This window comes from Salmo salar, chromosome 20, assembly GCF_965601325.2.
Source record: "Salmo salar chromosome 20, fSalSal1, whole genome shotgun sequence".
Classification (NCBI taxonomy): Eukaryota; Metazoa; Chordata; class Actinopteri; order Salmoniformes; family Salmonidae; genus Salmo; species Salmo salar.
The window spans coordinates 81,520,489-81,544,740 of record NC_138310.1 but is presented as its reverse complement, the minus strand read 5'-3'; the positions used below and the strand labels follow the sequence as shown (position 1 = coordinate 81,544,740).

The following is a 24,252-nucleotide window of genomic DNA, read 5'->3' as shown; positions in this document are numbered from 1 at the left end:
ACAAATCCTATATCGACATAACCTGAAAGGCCGCTCAGCAAGGAAGAAGCCACTGCTCCAAAACTGCCTTAAAAAAGCCAGACTACGGTTTGCAACTGCACATGGGGACAAAGATTGTACTTTTTGGATAAATGTTCTCTGGTCTGATGAAACAAAAATAGAACTGTTTGGCCATAATGACCATCGTTATGTTTGGAGGAAAAAGGGGGAAGCTACAAGCTGAAGAACACCATCCCAACCGTGAAGCATGTTGTGGGGGTGCTTTGCTGCAGGAGGGACTGGTGCACTTCACAAAATAGATGGCATCATGAGGAAGCAAAATTATGTGGATATATTGATGCAACATCTCAAGACATCAGTCAGGATGTGTGTGCGAGCAAGGAGGCCTACAAACCTGACTCAGTTACAGCCTCTCTGTCAGGAGGAATGGGCCAAAATTCACCCAACTTATTGTGGGATGCTTGTGGAAGGCTACCTGAAACGTTTGACGCAAGTTATGCAATGCTACAGAATACTAATTGAGTGTATGTAAACTTCTGACCCACTGGGAATCTGATGAAAGAAATAAAAGCTGAAATAAATCATTCTCTCTACTATTATTCAGACATTTCACATTCTTAAAATAAAGTGGTGATCCTAACTGACCTAAGACAGGGAAGTTTAACTAGGACTAAATGTCAGGAATTGTGAAAAACTGAGTTTAGATGTATTTGGCTAAGGTGTATGTAAACTTCTGACTTCAACTGTATATATATATATATATAGGAAATGCAGATGAGCTTACATAAATTCACTGAAAACCCACACTAACACGTGGTTATATTAACAGTATTGCACTTTTCATGTAGCCTACTTTTGTCCAGCTAATAGCCTAACCACCAATCAAGCAACATTATGGACTAAATCTCCAAATCCTGTTGCTGCAGGTTTCTTTTCCTACAACAATACTGGTCAAATTAAAATCCTACACCTGTAGATACATACATACATACACTCACAAATATGCACACAATCACTTCCAAAGAGTTGTGTGTGCTTGTGTGTTTCCCTGTCCTGAGGAAGAAGAGGATGATGAAGAAGAGAGTCTCTTAGTCTGTCCATCAGGCTATTTCTGCCTGCTGCCATTTCTCTGATTAGATTATAGGGAAACGGAAACCCAACCTCTCTGTTTCCCTATCTCATTCCCCTCCACCCTCCTACGCCCTGAGAGACAGAGCAGCTACCGGAGAGAGAATTAAAGAGAAGTGGATGTGGAGGACAGGAAGGAGAGAAAGAGGATAGAGATGGAGGGGAACATATATGAACTTTGGGGAGATGAGAGAGAGATGGAGAGGACATCTTATGGGTTGGAGTAGACTGAATGTTTAGGCTACTGAGGATTCACCTTCACACTACAACTCTGCCTCACAGAACGTGCCCATGCACGCATGCACACACACACACACTGCTTTCTCCATACATACACATTCCTATTTAATTACACTCACACACAAACACAACCACACATAAAAACAACCACACATAAACACAACCACACATAAACACAACCACACACAAACACAACCACACACAAACACAACCACACACAAACACAACCACACACAAACACAACCACACATACACAACCACACACAAACACAACCACACACAAACACAACCACACACAAACACAAACACACATACACAAACACACATACACAAACACAACCACACATAAACACAACCACACACAAACACAACCACACAAACACACATAAAAACAACCACACATAAACACATAAACACAACCACACACAAACACAACCACACACAAACACACATACACAAACACAACCACACATACACAAACACAACCACACATACACATTAACGCAACCACACATAAACGCAACCACGCACTGTGCTACACCCCCCCTCCCCAACCCACCTATATCTGGAGGTGGCTCCGGTTCTGGCAGTTCCGGGCAGACGGGCCACTCTGGCAGCTCCGGGCGACAGCGGGCCGCTCTGGCAGCTCCGGGCGACAGGCGGGCCGCTCGGGCTGGGCCGGAGGACAGGCGGGCCGCTCGGGCTGGGCCGGAGGACAGGCGGGCCGCTCGGGCTGGGCCGGAGGACAGGCGGGCCGCTCGGGCTGGGCCGGAGGACAGGCGGGCCGCTCGGGCTGGGCCGGAGGACAGGCGGGCCGCTCGGGCTGGGCCGGAGGGCAGGCGGGCCGCTCAGGCTGGGCCGGAGGGCAGGCGGGCCGCTCGGGCTGGGCCGGAGGGCAGTCGGGCCGCTCGGGCTGGGCCGGAGGGCAGTCGGGCCGCTCGGGCTGGGCCGGAGGGCAGTCGGGCCGCTCCGGCCGCTCTGGCAGCTCCGGGCAGTCGGGCTGCTCTGGTATCTCCGGGCAGGCGGGCAGCTCTGGCGACTCTTGACTGGTGGGCAGCTCTGGCGACTCTTGACTGGCGGGCAGCTCTGGCGACTCTTGACTGGCGGGCAGCTCTGGCGACTCCTGACTGGCGGGCAGCTCTGGCGACTCCTGACTGGCGGGCAGCTCTGGCGACTCCTGACTGGCGGGCAGCTCTGGCGACTCCCGACTGGCGGGCAGCTCTGGCGACTCTTGACTGGCGGGCAGCTCTGGCGACTCCTGACTGGCGGGCAGCTCTAGCGACTCCTGACTGGCGGGCAGCTCTGGCGACTCCTGACTGGCGAGGCTGGGCTGACGCACTAGACGCCTGATATGTGGGGCTGGTACTGGACGTGCCAGCCTGGAGACACGCACCTCCATGCTAGTGCGTATAGCGGGAAACACCGGACCGTAGAGGCGCACTGGCGGTCTTGAGCGCAGGGTTGGCATCACCCCTTCCGGCTCGATGCTCACCTCGCACTGGTACATGCGGGGCGCTGGTACAGGGCGGACTGGGCTGTGCATACGTATAGACGAGATGGTGCGTACCTCCTCCCAAGTCCATTTCTCAGCGTGTCGCTCCTCTCTCCGCTGCTTGGTCTTGTTGTGGTGGGTAGTTCTGTAACAGAAAATGTCGTACTGGAGAGAAGACCAAGGCGCAGCGGGAATGTGGATACTCATATTTTAATTCAAAAAAGGAGTAAAGCATCCACCGGACAAAAACAATACACGACGCAACAGTCTTGCAGGCTGAAACACAGTGCAAAAACAACTACCCACAAACACAAAGACAAACACACCCTATTATATAGGACTCCCAATCCAAGGCAACTCAACACACCTGCCTTCAATTGGGAGTCCCATCCCAATTAACTTTACATAGAAAATGAACCTAGAACCTATACCCATAACTAACTAACTAAACATAGAAATACATAAACACAGAGCAGTGCCCAAAACCCCGGAATACATAAATAAAACGACCTACTACCTACACCACCACCCCGAACCATATAAAACAAATACCCTCTGCCACATCCTGACCAAACTCCAACAACAACTAACCCTTAACTGGTCAGGACGTGACACAACCACACACAAACACAACCACACAAACACAACCACATAAACACAACCACACACAAACACAACCACACACAAACACAACCACACATAAAAACAACAACACATAAACACAACCACACATAAACACAACCACACATAAACACAACCACACAAACACACATAAACACAACCACACATAAACACAACCACACAAACACACATAAAAACAACCACACATAAACACAACCACACAAACACAACCACACACAAACACAACCACACAACCACACATAAAAACAACCACACATAAACACAACCACACATAAACACAACCACACAAACACACATAAACACAACCACACACAAACACAACCACACAAACACAACCACACATAAACACAACCACACAAACACACATAAAAACAAACACACAACCACACATAAACACAACCACACATAAACACAAACACACAACCACACATAAACACAACCACACATAAACACAACCACATAAACACAACCACACATTAACACAACCACACATAAACACAAACACACATAAACACAACCACACATTAACACATAAACACAACCACACATAAACACAACCACATAAACACAACCACACATTAACACAACCACACATAAACACAAACACACATAAACACAACCACACATTAACACAACCACACATAAACACAACCACACACATGTAGCCTATGTCACCTGTTGCTAACCCCATTATTGCATTATGCAAAGTCTACATTGATGTTTTATCTTTCCATTACACTCTTAGAAAAAAGGGTTCCAAAATGCTTCTTCAGCTGTTCCCAAAGGAGAACACTTTTTGGTTACAGGTAGAACACGTTTGGGTTCTAACAAGAACCCTCTGTGGAAAGGGGTCTTCATAAAACCAAAAAGTGTACCTGGAACCAAACAGGTTCTACCTGGAACCAAAAAATGGTTCTTCAAAGGGTTATCTATGGGGACAGCCGAAGAACCCATGTGGGTTCTAGATAGCACATTTTTTCCAAGTGTATAACTATCATTTATTTTATTTAATATCCATTTTATGCTTCTGTCGTTGGGGCCTGCCTCGCGTTGCAACAGCACAAGGAGGTGGGTGATGATGACTGTCTCGTGAGCACTCAGCGCGGCCCGCGCGCATCACTCAGAGCTCTGATAGCCTCGCGCACCATTATCATATCTGGCCACGCTCTTAACGGGGCATTTTCATCCATGTTCTCCTCCCCTGGCCGTCTCCCCCTCTCCTCTCCTCTCATCTCTCTCCTTTCTCTTTTTTTCTCCCCCGAGGTCTCTCAGAAGGCAGGCATGGATCGATCCGCCATTACTCCGCGTTAAGCTCATCCTCATCCCATCCCATGCAGACCGAGGGAGAAAGAGGCTCAATACGAGACATCGAGATCTGCCTAAATGAATATAACCTCAGGGGCATGGAAGTCAACGCAGCAGGTGTGGAAGACGTTCATTTAGGGCAATTACATCACATAACGAACCTATGGGAGAGAAATGGTTGATATTCTGATATTGACAATAGAGAGGCGCCCCTCTCCTCATCAGGTGTACGCTTTATGTGTGGTTGTGTTTATTCTTCCTGACTTGGTGACAGTAAGCAGGGCGCGAGGTTAGCTCGAGACGCGGACCGGAGCATCTCCAGATGCAAGCTGGCAAACCCCATACGGTTAAGCACGCTCTCCCCGGTCCCAACGGGAGAATTATCATAAAAGGGAATAAAATACCCCCAAAACACAGCCAGTCTGCCCCCTTCTCCTAAAGAAAGGAACAAATCCATTCTCCCTAATTCGAACCTTGCTCAGGGACAGCTCGCGTGGCAGATTGCAGTCTAATTAGTTTAGAGGGGATTTAATTCAATTAACTTTCCACAGCTCCGCGCGCCCCGCCGCCGGCCTGCTTTCAGAGCGCGGGGCCAGAGCTCGAGATCTAATTAGCGTGTTTTGAGAAGCTCTCCTGCGCGCGGCCATCGCAGCTCCTCCAGCTGTGTATGTGTGTGTGTGTGTGTGTGTGTGTGTGTGTGTGTGTTTTCTCTTGGGACCGTTGGTCTGGTTTTTATCCTAAAAAGCATTTTTTACATGGGTCCATTGGGCTAATTTAGTCCATTGCTGTAGTTGGATAGGCTAGACGTGAATAGCATAAATAATAATATGAAAATAATGTAAGCCTAGGCCTACTATTTCATGGAGCGCATGCACTGTCCAGTGGTATGTATTCACGGATGCCAAGGAAAGCCAGGCTTCCCCAAAAAAGTTACAAAAAAGGCTGAATGTACTACATCACCAAATGTATGTGGACACACCTTCAAATTAGTGGCTATTTCAGCCACACCCCTTGCTGACAGGTGTATAAAATCGAGCACACAGCCATGCAATCTCCATAGAACATTGGCAGTATAATTGCCTTACCGAAGTGCTCAGTGACTTTCAACATGGCACCTTCATAGGATGCCACCTTTCAAACACTTCAGTTCGTAAAATGTCTGCCCTGCTAGAGCTGCCGGTCAACTGTAATTGCTGTTATTGTGAAGTGGAAACGTCTAAGAGCAACAATGTCTCAGCCTTGAAGTGGTAGGCCACACAAGCCCAGAGAATGGGACAGCCAGGTTCCTGAAACGCGTAAAAGTAATCTGTTCTCGGTTGTAACACTCACTACCTGTTCCTCCTGGAGATTCATGTTATGGATTTCCATGGCCGAGCAGCCGCACACTACCTGTTCCTCCTGGAGCTTCATGTTATGGATTTCCATGGCCGAGCAGCCGCACACAAGCCTAAGATCACCATGCACAATGCCAAGCGTCGGCTGGACGATTCTGGGTTTGGCGGATGCCAGGAGAATGCTGCACCAATGGATAGTGCCAACTGTAAAGTTTGGTGGAGGAGGAATAATGGTCTGGGGCTGTTTGTCATGGTTCGGGCTAGGCCCCTTAGTTCCAGTGAAGGGAAATCTTAACTCTACAGCATACAATGACATTCTAGACGATTCTGTGCTTCCAACTTTGTGGCAACAGTTTGGGGGAGGCCCTTTCCTGTTTCAGCATAACAATTCCGCAGTGCAAAAAGCAAGGTCCATACAGAAATTGTTTGTCGAGATCAGTGTGGAAAACTTGAGTGGCCTGCACAGAGCCCTTAACCCCGTCGAACACCTTTGGAATGAATTGGAACGCCGACTGTGAACCAGGCCTATCATCCGAACATCACCTGACCTCACTAATGCTCTGTGGCTGAATGGAAGCAAGTCCCTGCAGCAATGTTCTAACATCTAGTGGAAAACCTTCCCAGAAGACTGGAGGCTGTTAGAGCAGCAAAGGGGGGACCAACTCCATATTAATGCCCATGATTTTGGATTGAGATGTTCGATGAGCAGGTGTCCACATACACTACATGACCAAAAGTATCTCACAGGAGAAAGCATCCGAGCAAATGAGCATTGTTGCCACCCGTAGCATTGAATGCATGGGAAGCCAGCGAGCATTTGGCCTCCCTTGATAAAGAAAAGTATATAAAATGAGCCAATCAACGTTGAGGTAAACTGAGCGAGCTCAACCCAGCTTGGATTTTGGCATCACTCCTATCAAATCCCATTGAGAGCATACATCATTGACAGAAAAACTTGAATTGTTGCATCTTGCCCCTTTCCTAAATTAGCCACGGATGGAAATAGGGATTTGGACTTGTGGTTTCACTTAATTCTCGTCACTGGCCAATGATTATAAGGGCAACTCTGATCCAACTATTAGTTCATACATTGTTGTGCCCCTGGCCTGAGAGGATGGAAGTTCAATATGTAGCTAGATGTAGAAGGCTCATGTTAACTAGCCAACGTTGCCCATGAATGGGAGTTAGGCTAGTGAGCAAGCATTTTAGCCAGGTAGCCTAGGACAACAAAAAATAAAAGCATGTTCTCTATGACAGTGTGACCATTTTGTCAACATGAAAAAGAGGAGGATGGCAATGGCGTTTCTCTACAAGTAGGGTGAGTCAATGTGTGTTTTTCTACTTGCACGAACACACACACACACACACACACACACACACACACACACACACACACACACACACACACACACACACACACACACACACACACACACACACACACACACACACACACACACACACACACACACACACACACAGAGAAATCAGAACCATGGACAGCCACATCATATTTAGCTTACGTTGATTGAACTAAATAGTTTTTGGTATCTTTTAGTTGTCACTGTATTAGACTAGGCAGAGGTTATGTTGATGATGTTGAAATGTTGAAGTTGAACTGGTGCTGGAATAGTGGAGGCAGCACCTGTTTTCTTTGAGACTTGCTGTTACTCTCTGTGCTTCTAAATCAATAGTTGTTTAGTGGTCTGAACATGTGGGAACATTAACTTGCTTGACCATGCTGTAGGTCACTAACTGTCTGTTACTGTACATGTAATATGCTTTGTGGACTTCACTGGGTGTGGTTGAATTTCTCTTCTTATTGTCTCGGCCTTTAGGCCTATATATCACGGTCGTAAGGCATATGAATTAACATGTTATAGAGCAAACAACGCAATTATCACAACACATATGATGTAATAGGGCTTTTTGGGGGTGGGGCTTAGCTTCCCCAGTGGTTTTTGCCAATAAGTGTTCTCATCTTATTAAACTCAGGCATTTAGGATACAATATTAAACATGATAGTCCGTTTTTTCCAGTCAGTTTCCAACCAGGAGAACACCTATATCTCCTAAGTGTTCCGGTTTTAAACACTGGTGTTTATTTACCCGTTGTCCTGTTTAGAGTGCATTTATTTAGACATTAGAAGTGTGAGACTTTCCATGCCTTTTCTTCATATCAGTACTAGGAATGTCTGTCACCTGACCTACATTTCAGCACAACTGAACTGTGTTGAGTTCTTTTCTGTGGGAGGGGGCTTATTGTCATATTTCCCAGCATGCTTTGTTACAGGTTGATTTTTAGAATAGTTTGTTTTAATATCTATGTTGCCCCATGAACATTGATTGATGAATTGATCTTATACTATACAAAGATAAATAACTTACATTTTTCTAAACTAATACAATCTGTATGGGTTTGGTCTTATTGCAACCATTGTTTTGTTGCTGTTTCCTAAGTCCTTCACCACAGAGTGGTGAGGAGGATGAGTGGACCCTTTGTGTCCAGAAGTAATTTAGCCATTCATTGTAGCCATTGGTGCTCTGTAGTTGCTATGTTCTCAAGTTTTCTTGTGTCAATTAACTTGTGACATTCCTGGATTACTCATTATTTTAATAAAGTCAGATTTAATTAACAAATATGATAGTCAGTTTAAAAAGGTTAAGGGTACAAGACTGAGTACATATCTGGCTGTGTTGGCAAAACCACTGCATATCCCACTGAGCCAAACAGGGAGAGGCTGCCCATTATCACAGTTCTAAGACCAGTTAGAAACGTCCAGCTAACCCTATGCCAATGACGCCGGTGGAGCTCAAAACTGAACTTGGATCCACAATGATATCTTTTGCCACTGTTGTCTTACGACCCGACAGATAGCTCAAACCAGTCATGACTATTGAACAAAACAATACATAATTTTCAAGTTTCTTTCCAGTGAATTCCTTAGTTACATGATTGTATAACTAGCAAAGGAGTTTTCGTCCTCATTGTCAAACTTCGTAAATACTGCACCCTCAACTTCAAAACTAGCATAGTTCAGTTAGCCAGCTAGTTCATGGAAAACTGGGGAAAACAAGCTCGGGACCAGATATAGCTGGGTGCATATGCGCACTAGGCTAATTCAGGACACAGATTTAAGTTTTTATGCCCTGATATCAGGAGCTGGCTGCCAAAAGTATGATTAAACAATTAAGAGACTGAAACGAATACATCAGGTGACAAATATTTAAGGAGAGCGAATCGATATCCAATCCCGAAATCAGATGTAACTTTCAATAGTTAAAGAAAGCTTAAAACAATGTTTGAGTGAACCCTGAATACAGAAAATTAATGGTGAAGTCGCTTCTGGACATAGAAGACACCTCCTCCTCACCACTCTATAGCAATCATTCTGAGTGAGGGTTGTGGGTGATAAAATATTTAAATTCTTGGATATCATCCCTCTGACTGGATTCCGATGGAAATTACTAATCACTTCACAAACCAGCATATTGTGACTTGCAGGTCTGATGTGGCCCATGAGCCAGGATTTTCAGACCACAATGTTGAGGATAACTAGGCCATAACTAAAAAGCTTATGACATGTCTAATATGTGGTTATAAAGGGTTTACTTTTAATTGAAATACATTCCCTTTGGCAGTCACTTTCAGAAGGCTTCAAGAATATAAATTATTGAATGCAACAAACATGTCTCTGTCACTAACAAACACAGTCATGGGTGGGTATCTCTCGTATTCACTCAAAGGCAATGCTGGGAAATATGGAAATAATTATTTTCAACCAACAGTGTTAAAACAACACCCCCAGTGTTGTGTTTAAAACCTAAACACCTTGTGCTGAATAAACATGTTCATGTGTTTAAAAAGTGTTACAGTGAATAAACATGTTCTGTTTCTTACAATCTTAACACTATGACTAGTTTTCATTGAAATTCTATGTGTTCAGATCCTAAACACTTGGTTTTGCAGTGTGATGAATTGCTTTACATGATTTGTCCCTCTGAGTAAAGGCTGCATCACATCCCGGCCGTGATCGGGAGTCCCATAGGGCAGCGCACAATTGGCCCAGCGTCGTCCGGGTTTGGCTGGAGTAGACCTTCATTGTAAATAAGAATTTGTTCTTAGCTGACTTGCCTAGTTAATTAAAGGTTACATTTAATCATGTTAAAAATTAAAAGGCACGTTAGCTGCCAAGAGGGTCTGCTCGTGGTTCAACCCCATGTCTAGTGACATTAATGATTATGAGCCTTTAGCCTCAATTTTAGAGACCAAAGTTTTCATTACTGAATTTGAATTAATCGAATCTCCTTATTGTGTATATAGCCTATGAAAGGACATTTCTGTCAGTAAATTGATGGATGGCAATGAACTTTTTGTTCCATAGGTCCTGCATAGGCCTAAGCCATTAGGCTATACAGTATATATAGTTCAGGCTACAGCTGATGTCTGCTTTTAAACTCCCTAACAAGTGCCATTATTGGTGACATTGCTGAACTGCTCCTCGCAACAGTAGTCAGGGTCCTGTGGGCCGTCTATTGTGTGGCGGTCCAGTCTCTCGGGTTCAAAGGTGAGTTTGCTGTTAAAGTTAAAACTGTTTCCAAAGTTAAATGTCCGTCGCTTGTTTTCCATTGCGGCGCAAAAGAACAGCGACCTTCACTGGAGAGTTTAAACGTTAAAACTTAATCCCTTCAAAGAGCCAAAGCGGCCTTGCGGCGTGTTTGTCTCAGGACCCGTTAATCCGGGCTAATACCCTCGAGCCGGGGGCCTGAGTGGCCGCACGAGGTTTAAATTTGGACTTTTAAATTCATGGGCGATTTAACGGAAACTGTAACGGTGGCCTTTCGCATTCATGGCGTCTGAGTCAACAGAGGCGGCAACAATAGCCACAAGAGGCTCTTCACGACCCTGGAGTGACAGGGAGAGGGATCCGAGTCAGAGAATATTCTAATGCTTTCCCCAAATTGCCACATTCCTACTCCCAAATGTGTCTTAACTTCTCATAGGCCTAGATTCCCTGCTGAAGCACATGGGTCGTGTAGGCTAGATAGTTCATATTTGGTGGTCCCATGTAGACTAATAAATCTGTATTTTTGACTAGCAATCAAACATTTCTTATTTTAACGAAAATGGGGCATGTCTCCTACAGGCTAATTTAACTCCCGTTAGTTTTGGTTTCGCTTTCCCCATCCCTCTGATGGTAATCGTTTCCGATGGTCCTCCGATTAGAGCGGGGGTTGTCTCCTGACCGGTACCGTGGACGGGGCGGTAAGACCGATAGCCGGTGAATGCAGATTGGGCTAATGAAGCTGGTGGGTGAGGGGGTAGAGGGAAGATTGATGAGACTGGGGGATACTGGTGCCGCTGTGATGGATAGATGGAGAGAAGGGAGATGGATGGAGAGATGGAGAGAGAGGAGACTGAGGGGAGAATTAGTGATCAGTAAAGGATGGGATAGATATGTACCGGGTTCAGAGAAAGGCCGTGCGGGGGGCCGAGACGGTATCTGTCCCGGGGCATGCGGTAGTGGTATGGAACGCGCAGGGGTGTCAATCAAAAAAAGAGTCTAACCGATCCATCACAGGAGCAGAATCCTGAACAGTCCCAAAGAAGGTGATTAGAATCTCGTGATAAAGCTGGCATGTCTTCTATCTGATCTATCATGGAGTCATGGTAGCCGAACCAATACGGCTATTTTCAGTTCTGTTGTTGAAGCCAGACATATTACAGGCGATAGGCCCTAATTCATTCTTTCTATAGACGTTTGATATAGGCCTACACAGTTCCTTTTTTTCATTAATTACCAGGCAAATTAACGGCCAAATAGCCAATTGGTAAATTTGTCATTTAGTGTCATCAACTCACAAATAATAGAATACCTATCTAATATATGATGAATATAATATATTATGAATATAATATATTACAATAGAGTATTGTTCATTGTGTGATTTTTGTATTCATTTGGCTTCACTCTTATATTAACATCATTAAAATGATAAATAATCAAGAGCATTTTACTTCAACTGAATATCAGGTTATACAGAAAGATCATGTGCAAGGCTGTTGTCAATGGATTTGGTGCTGAAACGCTGAGGCTACCAAACCCATTTTCAACACAACGGAAAAACAGAAGCAGAAGAACTAAGCCTACTCCAATTAACTATAAAGTCAATAATTCATATTTTTATTACAGAGTTGGTATCGAATGTAAGCCATTGTAAGTATTATAAGTATAACCCAACTGATGCATTGCACATAACCCATATTCCAAAACAATTGTTGAAGGAAAATTCGTTGGCTACTTTTAGTCAGTGCATGTAGTCTAGCTTATACATGCAATTATATTTATATTTATAATTATATTTATAATTATATTTATATTTCCTCTGTTTGAATTGAAGTGTATAGGCCTACATCTGTCAGGATACCGTTTGGTGTAGCCTATTTAGAGCTGTCTATAATGGTCATTTCAAATAATGATATGATTGTTGAAGGATAGATCTATAAGTTATGAAGAATGGGCTGTAAATGAACCTGTAAAATGGTCAATGGTTTATCCAATTAAAAGAAGTAGGCTACACTCGTAGAAAAAAAGGTTCTGGATAGAACCAAAAAGGGTTCTATGCTTGCTGCATATATGGCACCCTTAAAGTGTAGGGTTCTTTGATCAGAACCAGGGGTTCTTCTTCATTGAACTAAAATTGGTTCCATATAGAACCCTTGGCTTTAATATAGGGTTCTATATGGAACCAATTTTGATTCTATATAGAACCTTTAGGGGTGCCATATTTGAAGCAAGTATAGAACCCTTTTTGTCACTATCCAGAATTTTTTTTTCTAAGAGTGTAGCCAATAAATGTAAATAAGTTTAAAACCATAATTTTGATTTCATGGACTGCAATCCTTGCATCCATCGTATGAATTGGAGAGTGGTTATTTCACCAGCCCCATCCAAGTCTAGCGAAATCAGGTGGCCTGAGGGGGACCGGCCAGTGGTCTGTCACATTCACCTGCTTTATTTTAACCTTTATTTGCAGCATTTTATTGACCCAGACACGGTGCTGAAACGGCCTATGAAACAGCAGGTAGAACGCTATAGTGTGGACGGGCGGCTGCCATGCACCTGTTGTTGTAAAAACTCAGATGAAAGTGTGTGTCGCTTCAACACGTTTTGTATTTATTTCCTTTCCTCTGTGAAGGTATTAGGCCTGTAACGTGAGTGCACCGTATACATTTTGGGGATAGAGCTAGTGCGTGCATATGATTTACAAGGTGATGGATGAGGGACGGTGGCGCGATGGGGTACCGTCGGCGCACCAGCCATTCAATCCCGAATTACCTAAATGCACCGTGACGCCCCGCTCGAGGCGGCCCGTGTCTAACCGGGTTAGAGTCAGAGCGTGCGACAGTTCTATGACTAGTGGTGCCAGGTCGGTGGTGGAAAAGAGGAGAGAGAGAGGGGGGCAAGTACGTGGGCCCCGGTTATGATTCTGGGTCCGGCTCGTGCGCGCCCCAAGGACCGTAAAACCCTTTGTTGAGCTCTTGGAATAGGAGAGCAAATCGAATCATTGGAACCTGTGCACCCAAAATACCTGCAAAATGACAGACACATAGAATACAGATCAATCCGAAATGATGCTTCAGAAAATATCACAATCACACACCAGTTAGCCATATGTGGAAATATGTATCGGACATTTTGTTTAGATAATTCGTTTACATAGTTGATTAACTGGAGTAAACTGATTAAGCTGAAACAGCACGCGGTGGCATACAGTGTTGAAACAACAACTTGTTATATTGCATTGAAGTTGACAATATTTTTTTGAATGGAAAGTTAGTGGTAGCCTTTAGAGCAGTTTAACGTAACAACACCGGTATTGAGAGGATATTGATAGATGTTGAAGGGAAAGTGAGTAAGCTATTAGCCTATAGGTATAACATTTATTGAAATGTAGGCATATTTGTACTTTTTATTTAACCTGCAAGTTATGAGCCTTTAGGTTTACAATAACCACCCGAGCATAAATCAAAACACAGCAACAAAACCAGCCCCATGTACAACACAAAACAAGTCAACGTGTGCCCATAGGCCTTTAGGTCTATCGACATGCATAATATACATATTAATGGGGACAACGGTGAGATGAGACATACAAGAGACTAAACATGAGTTCAAGAGTCCATGAAAATGACCATAATTAAAGGGGAATGGAAACACTAGGATTTATAACTCCAGCTAACTGTAACTGTAAATCGCCATATTGGATTCACTTCCTAAAGTGTTTCCATTCCCCTTTAAGCTTTGAAAAGCAGAGACAGAAACGAAAATGAACTGATGACTATTGTGACTGCATGTTATTATTATAATATAACCAGATACTTATTGTATTGTATATTATTTTATATGCCTACAAGATTGCGTTGTTGTTGTTTTATAATTAAGCATTAAGGCCCAAGGGGCTGTGGCATTTGTCCATTATACCACGGCTAAGGGCTGTTCTTATGCAGGACGCAGACACAGCCCTTAGCCGTGGTATATTGACCATATATCACAAACCCCCGAGGTGCCTTATTGCTATTATAAACTGGTTACCAGTATAATTAGAGCAGTTCAAATAAATGCTTTGTCATACCCGTGGAATCTGATATACCACGGCTTAGCCAATCAGAATTAAAACCACACAGTTTATAATGTATAATTGATATCGTTGATAAATATGAACGAGCATTCTCTCCCGGTGCTCCCCGTCCTTCTAACGCAAGACAACTCCCTGCATGGGAACCGGGCTTGACCGCGCGCCCTGGCTGGCTCCACGGTTCAGACAACATACATTTTCTAGAAATTGACCGACGTTATTGATGTTGTTGGAGACTTATTGTGCGCGGAGAATCCCCAGTCCTGACACAACAAGATGCGATTCAATGGGATATAAACATGGCAGGGCGGTGTGTTGTAATGGCATTAGACAGGCCACTGGTCAAGCGGTGATAATACGAGAAGAGCCCTCTGTGGCTATCGAGAGACGCTCTTTTACATATAAAACCGTATTATATTGTTACACACACACACACACACACACACACACACACACACACACACACACACACACACACACACACACACACACACACACACACACACACACACACAGGGCCAGTGGCCACACACCCATAATCAATTTAGCACGCGTGTAAAACGGTTAATTTAGCAACACAAGCTCCAAGGGTTTGTATGATATATAGAGGCTATTTTCCTCTAACGAAAAACCTCTTAATTTCACAAACTGTTGAATTACAGACCTATAGATAGTAGAGAGAATAATCGTGGTTATGTATGCATCTGATAATTCATGTATTTAATAAAGTTTAATCGATTTCGTGCTCACTTCCATTTCAGGCCGGAATGTGAGGAGACGCAGACATTGTGTTATAACCACCCTTGGCATTATAAGCTTATGGCCCAAGAGGCGCGTGCCAGTGTGTTTCATATCACGTTGGATGCCACTGAACAATAACTTTAAACCAATTTATGGGGAGTCAATGCGTTTATGAAATCTTTCCATGGGATCCACAGATTGAAACGCGTTTAGTTTGGTTCTATAGTCAGACACTCTGAGGTGACACATAAGCCCCATACATAGGCTATCACTCTTACGCTGAGAGAAAGGCGACATCTCGAACAACATCAAATCAAATATTTAATTCCAGAAATCAGAATCATATCAGGAGTTTCTCTTGCATAAAGACGTCTGGCTGAGGGGGTTAACTTCGCGCGCATTAGTAATGCATGAGTAGTGGGAGGGGGCTGGCGGTGCGCGATGCCCCCCAATAGACTCTCGAGACATTGTCATGGAAAGAGACCACCGCCTCGCTATTGTCTCGCGGACTGCCAAGTTTATTATAAACACTGCGCGAGCTGGCCGGTGCGCTGTCATACGGAGCGCAAAGCGAGGTGGTCAGGCAGGGAGCGAGAGAGAAGCTGATGTGGATGGAAGAGGCCGCTACTGATACTGAGAGAGAAAAGAAATAAAGAGATTTCAGGAATATTGCTGTCAAGGAAGAGAGAAACACGTGAAGAAATAAATATATAGTCAAAGAACACCCTGCTTTGACTGAAAACAAGAAAACCAAATTGGAGAGAGGGACCGCTAACTCGGGGACCTAAAGCTGGTCCTAGGCGAAATTAGAAAAACTGAACTCATTCTGTGGTGTTTTTCCAGCTTCAACTTTTTAAATCCTCTCGAATCCTGAGAAGTACATTTCATCAAGCGCTCGCCCAGAGTTGTCGTTCTCGCGTCTCCATGTATAAAATGGATTACTCCTACCTGAACTCATATGACTCGTGCATGGCGGCCATGGAGGCATCGGCCTACGCGGACTTCAGCTCCTGCAGCCAGGCCAGCTCGTTCCAGTACAACCCGATCCGGACCGGGTTCGGTGCCAACCCGGGCTGCGCGCCCCTCAGCACCGCGAACTGCACACTGGGGTCCCTGCGCGAGCACCAGCCCACACCCTATTCCACAGGTAAGAGCGCGCAGAGGGCATGGGCGGGAAATCAGGCATGCAGGACTTTCTCACTACAATGTTTCACCTCCAGCTGCAAATGTCTGGGGATGTTGACTATAGTTAAAGCGTCTGGTTTTTATTTGAAATACGTGCGTAAAATGTCATTAAAAAAAAAACTTGATTATGCCAACTAGGCTAATCGAAGAAGGTAAGACATTTGATTTGATTAATGAAAAACAAATCAATCGAAATGATAAATATTCTGTTTCATATTCTCATACCTCTTAATTTTGAGGGTCGCTCAAATCTAACCTCTCGTTTCATGTTCGTTGGTATGGAGTAATTCAATCAGTGTAAAATTCGTTAGAGGGCAAATATATCTGTATTATCAACTAATCAAATGTGTCATTTGTTTAGTCAATTTATTTTTATTAAATCCATAATTTTATATTTGTATATTTCGTTATGATTCGACTGCGCAATTCAAATGTTTGTTTTTTGCTACATTGCCATACATTTCCATTTTTATGATTTATGTCATTATGGTTGAACATGCAAATGTATTTATTTATTAAACATTTTGCAGGATGAAATCTCTTGAGTTGCACCATCTCGTTTTCAAGTGTCAAAAAAACCCGAAACAAACAAACAATAGCCTACTTAGTAACAATAATAATATGTCAACTACTGTCTTATAATAATAACAATTCAATAATAATAATAAACCAAAACGTACATTAACAGCATAAGAAAGTTGTTTTACAACTACTAATAGTGCTACAACTAATAAAAACGTCCTTTTTGTCAACAAATGGTTGAATAGTGCAGGCTATGCCACCTTATTCGAAAAGCGTACACCTGCTGCTGCGCCAAAAACGTGATTATTTCACTGCTTATATCCAGACCAAGCGAATTACCACACACTTTTTGGATGAGTTAATATTTACATTTTTATTTTATTTTATTGCAGCTCCAATGAAGACACACTGACAGAACGTCACGTGCGTTATGCGCTCTCGCTCGCTCTCTCTCTGGGAAAAACCAATGATTTATTCCAGAATATCTGTCTCTAATGAAAAGTATTAAAGTATTAATTTGAATACTTTTAAAATCAATTTGAATGAAACTGGTTGGTGGTTAGTCTATCACAACATTTTATTTAATGCCCTTGTTGATAGCCTATCAAATTCTGTTATTCCATATTTAGCTTAGGCAAATTTGATCAAATGACAAATGATGTAGGTTAGTTCATGGTATAATTACAGCTAGGTAATTCCATAAATATAATCAGATATGTTTTTACTTTTGGACTATTTCCCTATCATTGCCATAGACTAAAGCAGAAGAGAAACACCAATAAAATGAATTCAGAATAATACATTATATCAATATGGGAACCACGATATTCACCTATCCTACTTGTAGACTAAATACCCTTAGTTGGATTGATCAAGTCCATTAAAAACTTTTATTCTCCAGGGGGAAAAATCGTCAAGCTATAGCCTATAACCTACCAGATCAGACAAAATCAACTCCGTAACATAGTCTATCGAAAAACGCCTAAAATAAAATAGTTTAGGATTTACAACACATCCATTTTGTTCTGTTACCATACTTAATTCAAATAATGAATTGGTTTTATTGTGATTGGTTGACTCCGCAGTTCCATATAAGTTCTTCTCGGACCCTTCCGGTTTGAACGAGAAGCGGAAGCAGCGGCGCATAAGGACTACCTTCACGAGCTCACAGCTGAAGGAGCTGGAGCGCGTGTTCGCAGAGACCCACTACCCCGACATCTACACGCGCGAGGAGCTTGCACTCAAGATCGACCTTACTGAGGCGCGGGTACAGGTGAGTCCAGTGGTCTGATGACAAACACGAATTCACAATATATATATTTTTTTAAATCATAAACGTATGGGTCTACACCGTCATGCATTTTTTTTTAGAGATGCAACCAATTATTGTAAAAATTATTGCAATCTACCAAATTGTAATCTGTGCATCCTTCATGTGAGTTTTATTCTATAGAAATACTATGTGTTGTTATTTTGTTGTCGTTTTCCTCTGGTTGTATGTTTAGACTTTTCAATGAGACTAAACTATATCGTCTGTCTGTGTCAGGTATGGTTCCAGAACCGGCGGGCTAAGTTCCGTAAGGTGGAGCGTGCGGCCAACTCTAAATCTGGTAACGGGACCGGGGGCCCAGGAGGGAACAATGGCTGTACCGGGGGTAAAAAGGGCGAGCCCAGATCTTCCTCGGATGACGACGAATCAAAAGAGTCCACCTGCAGTCCCACCCCTGACAGCACCGCCTCGCTGCCCGGCTCAGCCAATGGGAACATGGGTAGCCCCGCCAGCCTCAGCCCCAGCCCCGCCCCTGCTAACAGTGGCTACGCTAACACCTCCAGCTCCCCCATTCTGCAGGGGCTCAAACCCCCTGGCTGGCCCAGCCTAGGCCCCACTAACCCAGGAATGGCCCAACCCACAGCCCATGCTCCAGAGCTGCTGAAGGCGTGGCAGCCAGCAGACAGTATGACAGGGCCTTTCGCTGGCGTGCTCTCCTCCTTCCACCGGAAACCCAATGCTCTCAAGACTAACCTGTACTAGAGACAATGAACAGAGATCTCTAGTATAACTACTGTATATCTATACAGACTATCTGTACTAGAGACAATGAACAGAGATGTCTAGTATAACTACTGTATATCTATACAGACTATCTGTACTAGAGACAATGAACAGAGATCTCTAGTATAACTACTGTATATCTATACAGACTATCTGTACTAGAGACAATGAACAGAGATCTCTAGTATAACTACTGTATATCTATACAGACTATCTGTACTAGAGACAATGAACAGAGATCTCTAGTATAACTACTGTATATCTATACAGAATATCTGTACTAGAGACAATGAACAGAGATCTCTAGTATAACTACTGTATATCTATACAGACTATCTGTACTAGAGACAATGAACAGAGATCTCTAGTATAACTACTGTATATCTATACAGAATATCTGTACTAGAGACAATGAACAGAGATCTCTAGTATAACTACTGTATATCTATACAGAATATCTGTACTAGAGACAATGAACAGAGATCTCTAGTATAACTACTGTATATCTATACAGACTATCTGTACTAGAGACAATGAACAGAGATCTCTAGTATAACTACTGTATATCTATACAGAATATCTGTACTAGAGACAATGAACAGAGATGTCTAGTATAACTACTGTATATCTATACAGACTATCTGTACTAGAGACAATGAACAGAGATCTCTAGTATAACTACTGTATATCTATACAGACTATCTGTACTAGAGACAATGAACAGAGATCTCTAGTATAACTACTGTATATCTATATTCTCCTTCCCCCTCTATCTACTGCCCCCCTGGAGCAGGACTACCCCTTTCATTTATTACCCCCATCACTCCATGTGGCAGTTGTAGTTTGTGAATGTGTGAGTGTTTATGTTGAAGTGTGTGTAACATGCATCTCGTACGGGGAGTGTGTGTGTGTGTTTCTGTATGTGTGTGTGTGTGTGTATGTGTGTGTGTGTGTGTTTCTGTATGTGTGTGTATGTGTGTGTGTGTGTGTCAGATGTTCTGTATGTTCTCACTCCAACAAAGCTACACATACTCCCCCCCCCCCCCCCCCCCCCAACACACACACTATACACAGTACGAAAGGCCTTAGCAGACATTGTGGTGCACTTAGTAACACTAGCTCCTAGCCCCTGTACCCCCTGATTAGTATGTGAATATGGCAGGGTGAAGGTAAACAGTCAGTCTCCCTGGGGAGACTCAGGGGACAAAACCCAAACTGTTACCAGCAAGCACAACTTCCTTTATATCCCTGGCAGAGAGAGGGGACCCCCAAATCCAATTATCCCCCTGAAGGCCAGACCAGACCCCCGCTCACATCCTCACTACACCCCACGCCAGTGTACCCCGACACAACTCCTACTGTCAGACAACCCCCCGCCACCCCGATCCCCGTTTCCCTGACTACCAGCTCAAACATCTCACATATACGTATTCCTTTACCCTTCACATAGCAACGCTCCCTCCCTGACTGACTGGCTGGCTGGCTGGCTGGCTGACTAGCTGGCTGATTGGCTGGCTGGCTGACTAGCTGACTGACTAGCTGGCTGACTGGCTGGCTGACTAGCTGACTGACTAGCTGGCTGACTGGCTGGCTGGCTGACTAGCTGGCTGATTGGCTGGCTGACTGGCTGGCTGACTAGCTGGCTGACTGGCTGGCTGACTAGCTGACTGACTAGCTGGCTGACTGACTGGCTGGCTGATTGGCTGGCTGACTAGCTGGCTGACTGGCTGGCTGGCTGACTAGCTGGCTGACTGGCTGGCTGACTAGCTGGCTGACTAGCTGGCTGACTAGCTGACTGACTGGCTGGCTGACTGGCTGGCTGACTAGCTGGCTGACTGACTGGCTGGCTGACTAGCTGGCTGATTGGCTGGCTGACTAGCTGGCTGACTAGCTGGCTGACTGGCTGGCTGGCTGGCTGGCTGACTGGCTGGCTGACTGGCTGGCTGACTAGCTGGCTGACTGACTGGCTGGCTGACTAGCTGGCTGATTGGCTGGCTGACTAGCTGGCTGGCTGGCTGGCTGACTGGCTGGCTGACTGACTGGCTGACTAGCTGACTGACTGGGGGAAGGTGGGGGCAGAGGTATAAGATGTTTTGGGATTCAGGTGAGCATTGTTGTACTTCCTCTGACCTCAGCTTGAACACTAGTGGACCAGTGGTTGACCGTTATTATTGCATAAAACACGTCACTCTAATGGTCTGTGACACTCGTCCCCGTGTCCGTTACTATAGAGACGGCACTCAAGACAACTATACTGGAGAACAGTTATTTATTGATGAGAAAATAATGGAATAACAATAAACATGTTTTCGTGACCAAAAGCAGTATGTCTTTTGAAATAGACAGATATCAAAATGTTGTAATTGAACATGATTTGTAAATAGTAATATAAATATGAGTCCTAGTCTAGAGTGTTTTTTCCACATTGCTTTGAGGTGTTGTTCACTACAGAGCATGTCTCAGCTCATCGGTCACATCCTGTCTACATAAGGGCAAAGGGAAGGCTTATAGCAACTGTGTGAAGGGTTATGAAGGTTGTGTGAAGGGTTATAGCACTACTGTAATATTCTGTCAAATAAATCTAAAAGCATTGCTCAAACTAACAAGATGTGGTTTTGTGTGTGTCCCTGGCTCTGAGCATTGTGGGGATGCTAAGGGATCATATCACTCTTCCCTGCACTCACATTTCTTCCTCTTCTTTTCAAATAATCTCTCTCTTGGTCTCACTCTCTCACACACACACAAAAGGGAGTCACAGTGGCCAGCTATTCTCAGCACCAATGAGGGAAAGTGTAAAAATATACCCTATCCCAGTTTCAAAACTGAAGCTTCAGAAGTCAGTGATGGTGAAATCAGTCCTCATAGTCAGCTGGAGAAGAGACAACAGAACAAGATGTCATCACCACTGAGAACTTCAGTTAGTTTAGTCCTTCTGTTTTAATAACGTGCTGTAAGATAGTGTATGATGTGTGTTATGGTAAACAATAAAGGTCATTTCTCCTTCCTGTCTATTTGAATCATATTGTTCTTCCTTGTCCTCTCATAGCTTTTTCCATCAGAAACACATACAACCTTCAAATGTAGTCAGTTATACTGCCAAGAGAAAAACAGCGTTGACGGGTTAAATATTAGCTTAACAAGAAATCAATGGTTACACGGTTACACAAAGAAAAAGACTGGAGCTCGATAACACTGACAATCTTTACAGATTGTATAGAGTATAGGAGAAAGCACTGTAGGATAAGACCCTAGGGAATGGGGTATAGAGAAAGCACTGTAGGATAAGACCCTAGGGAATGGGAAGGGGTATAGGAGAAAGCACTGTAGGATAAGACCCTAGGGAATGGGAAGGGGTATAGAGAAAGCACTGTAGGATAAGACCCTAGGGAATGGGAAGGGGTATAGGAGAAAGCACTGTAGGATAAGACCCTAGGGAATGGGGTATAGGAGAAAGCACTGTAGGATAAGACCCTAGGGAATGGGGTATAGGAGAAAGCACTGTAGGATAAGACCCTAGGGAATGGGAAGGGGTATAGGAGAAAGCACTGTAGGATAAGACCCTAGGGAATGGGAAGGGGTATAGGAGAAAGCACTGTAGGATAAGACCCTAGGGAATGGGGTATAGGAGAAAGCCCTGTAGGATAAGACCCTAGGGAATGGGAAGGGGTATAGGAGAAAGCACTGTAGGATAAGACCCTAGGGAATGGGAAGGGGTATAGGAGAAAGCACTGTAGGATAAGACCCTAGGGAATGGGGTATAGAGAAAGCCCTGTAGGATAAGACCCTAGGGAATGGGAAGGGGTATAGGAGAATGCACTGTAGGATAAGACCCTAGGGAATGGGAAGGGGTATAGGAGAAAGCACTGTAGGATAAGACCCTAGGGAATGGGGTATAGGAGAAAGCCCTGTAGGATAAGACCCTAGGGAATGGGAAGGGGTATAGGAGAAAGCCCTGTAGGATAAGACCCTAGGGAATGGGAAGGGGTATAGGAGAAAGCACTGTAGGATAAGACCCTAGGGAATGGGAAGGGGTATAGGAGAAAGCCCTGTAGGATAAGACCCTAGGGAATGGGAAGGGGTATAGGAGAAAGCCCTGTAGGATAAGACCCTAGGGAATGGGGTATAGGAGAAAGCCCTGTAGGATAAGACCCTAGGGAATGGGAAGGGGTATAGGAGAAAGCACTGTAGGATAAGACCCTAGGGAATGGGAAGGGGTATAGGAGAAAGCACTGTAGGATAAGACCCTAGGGAATGGGAAGGGGTATAGGAGAAAGCACTGTAGGATAAGACCCTAGGGAATGGGGTATAGGAGAAAGCACTGTAGGATAAGACCCTAGGGAATGGGAAGGGGTATAGGAGAAAGCACTGTAGGATAAGACCCTAGGGAATGGGAAGGGGTATAGGAGAAAGCACTGTAGGATAAGACCCTAGGGAATGGGGTATAGGAGAAAGCCCTGTAGGATAAGACCCTAGGGAATGGGAAGGGGTATAGGAGAAAGCACTGTAGGATAAGACCCTAGGGAATGGGGTATAGGAGAAAGCACTGTAGGATAAGACCCTAGGGAATGGGGTATAGGAGAAAGCACTGTAGGATAAGACCCTAGGGAATGGGGTATAGGAGAAAGCACTGTAGGATAATGCCCTAGGGAATGGGGTATAGGAGAAAGCACTGTAGGATAAGACCCTAGGGAATGGGGTATAGGAGAAAGCCCTGTAGGATAAGACCCTAGGGAATGGGAAGGGGTATAGGAGAAAGCACTGTAGGATAAGACCCTAGGGAATGGGGTATAGGAGAAAGCACTGTAGGATAAGACCCTAGGGAATGGGAAGGGGTATAGGAGAAAGCACTGTAGGATAAGACCCTAGGGAATGGGAAGGGGTATAGGAGAAAGCACTGTAGGATAAGACCCTAGGGAATGGGAAGGGGTATAGGAGAAAGCACTGTAGGATAAGACCCTAGGGAATGGGGTA

General features: G+C 44.3%; 1 protein-coding gene across 1 annotated transcript; it reads left to right on the top strand.

Annotated features, from left to right (window-relative positions):
- The first annotated feature begins 15,912 nt into the window (after positions 1 to 15,912).
- On the top strand, positions 15,913 to 22,290 carry LOC106581341 (paired mesoderm homeobox protein 2A). The gene is made up of 3 exons (XM_014163340.3): positions 15,913 to 16,668; positions 18,314 to 18,501; positions 18,775 to 22,290. The coding sequence occupies exons 1-3, from the start codon at positions 16,446 to 16,448 to the stop codon at positions 19,258 to 19,260; spliced, it is 897 nt and encodes a 298-aa protein (XP_014018815.1). The 5' UTR covers positions 15,913 to 16,445; the 3' UTR covers positions 19,261 to 22,290.
- Positions 22,291 to 24,252: the final 1,962 nt, after the last annotated feature.

Bases quoted from the DNA above. Each gene is read 5' to 3' on its own strand.
- LOC106581341 (XM_014163340.3), top strand. From the start codon at position 16,446: ATGTATAAAATGGATTACTCCTACCTGAACTCATATGACTCGTGCATG. The intron at 16,669-18,313 runs GTAAGAGCGCGC...TTGACTCCGCAG, and splicing joins GCCCACACCCTATTCCACAG to TTCCATATAAGTTCTTCTCG. The intron at 18,502-18,774 runs GTGAGTCCAGTG...TGTCTGTGTCAG, and splicing joins TTACTGAGGCGCGGGTACAG to GTATGGTTCCAGAACCGGCG.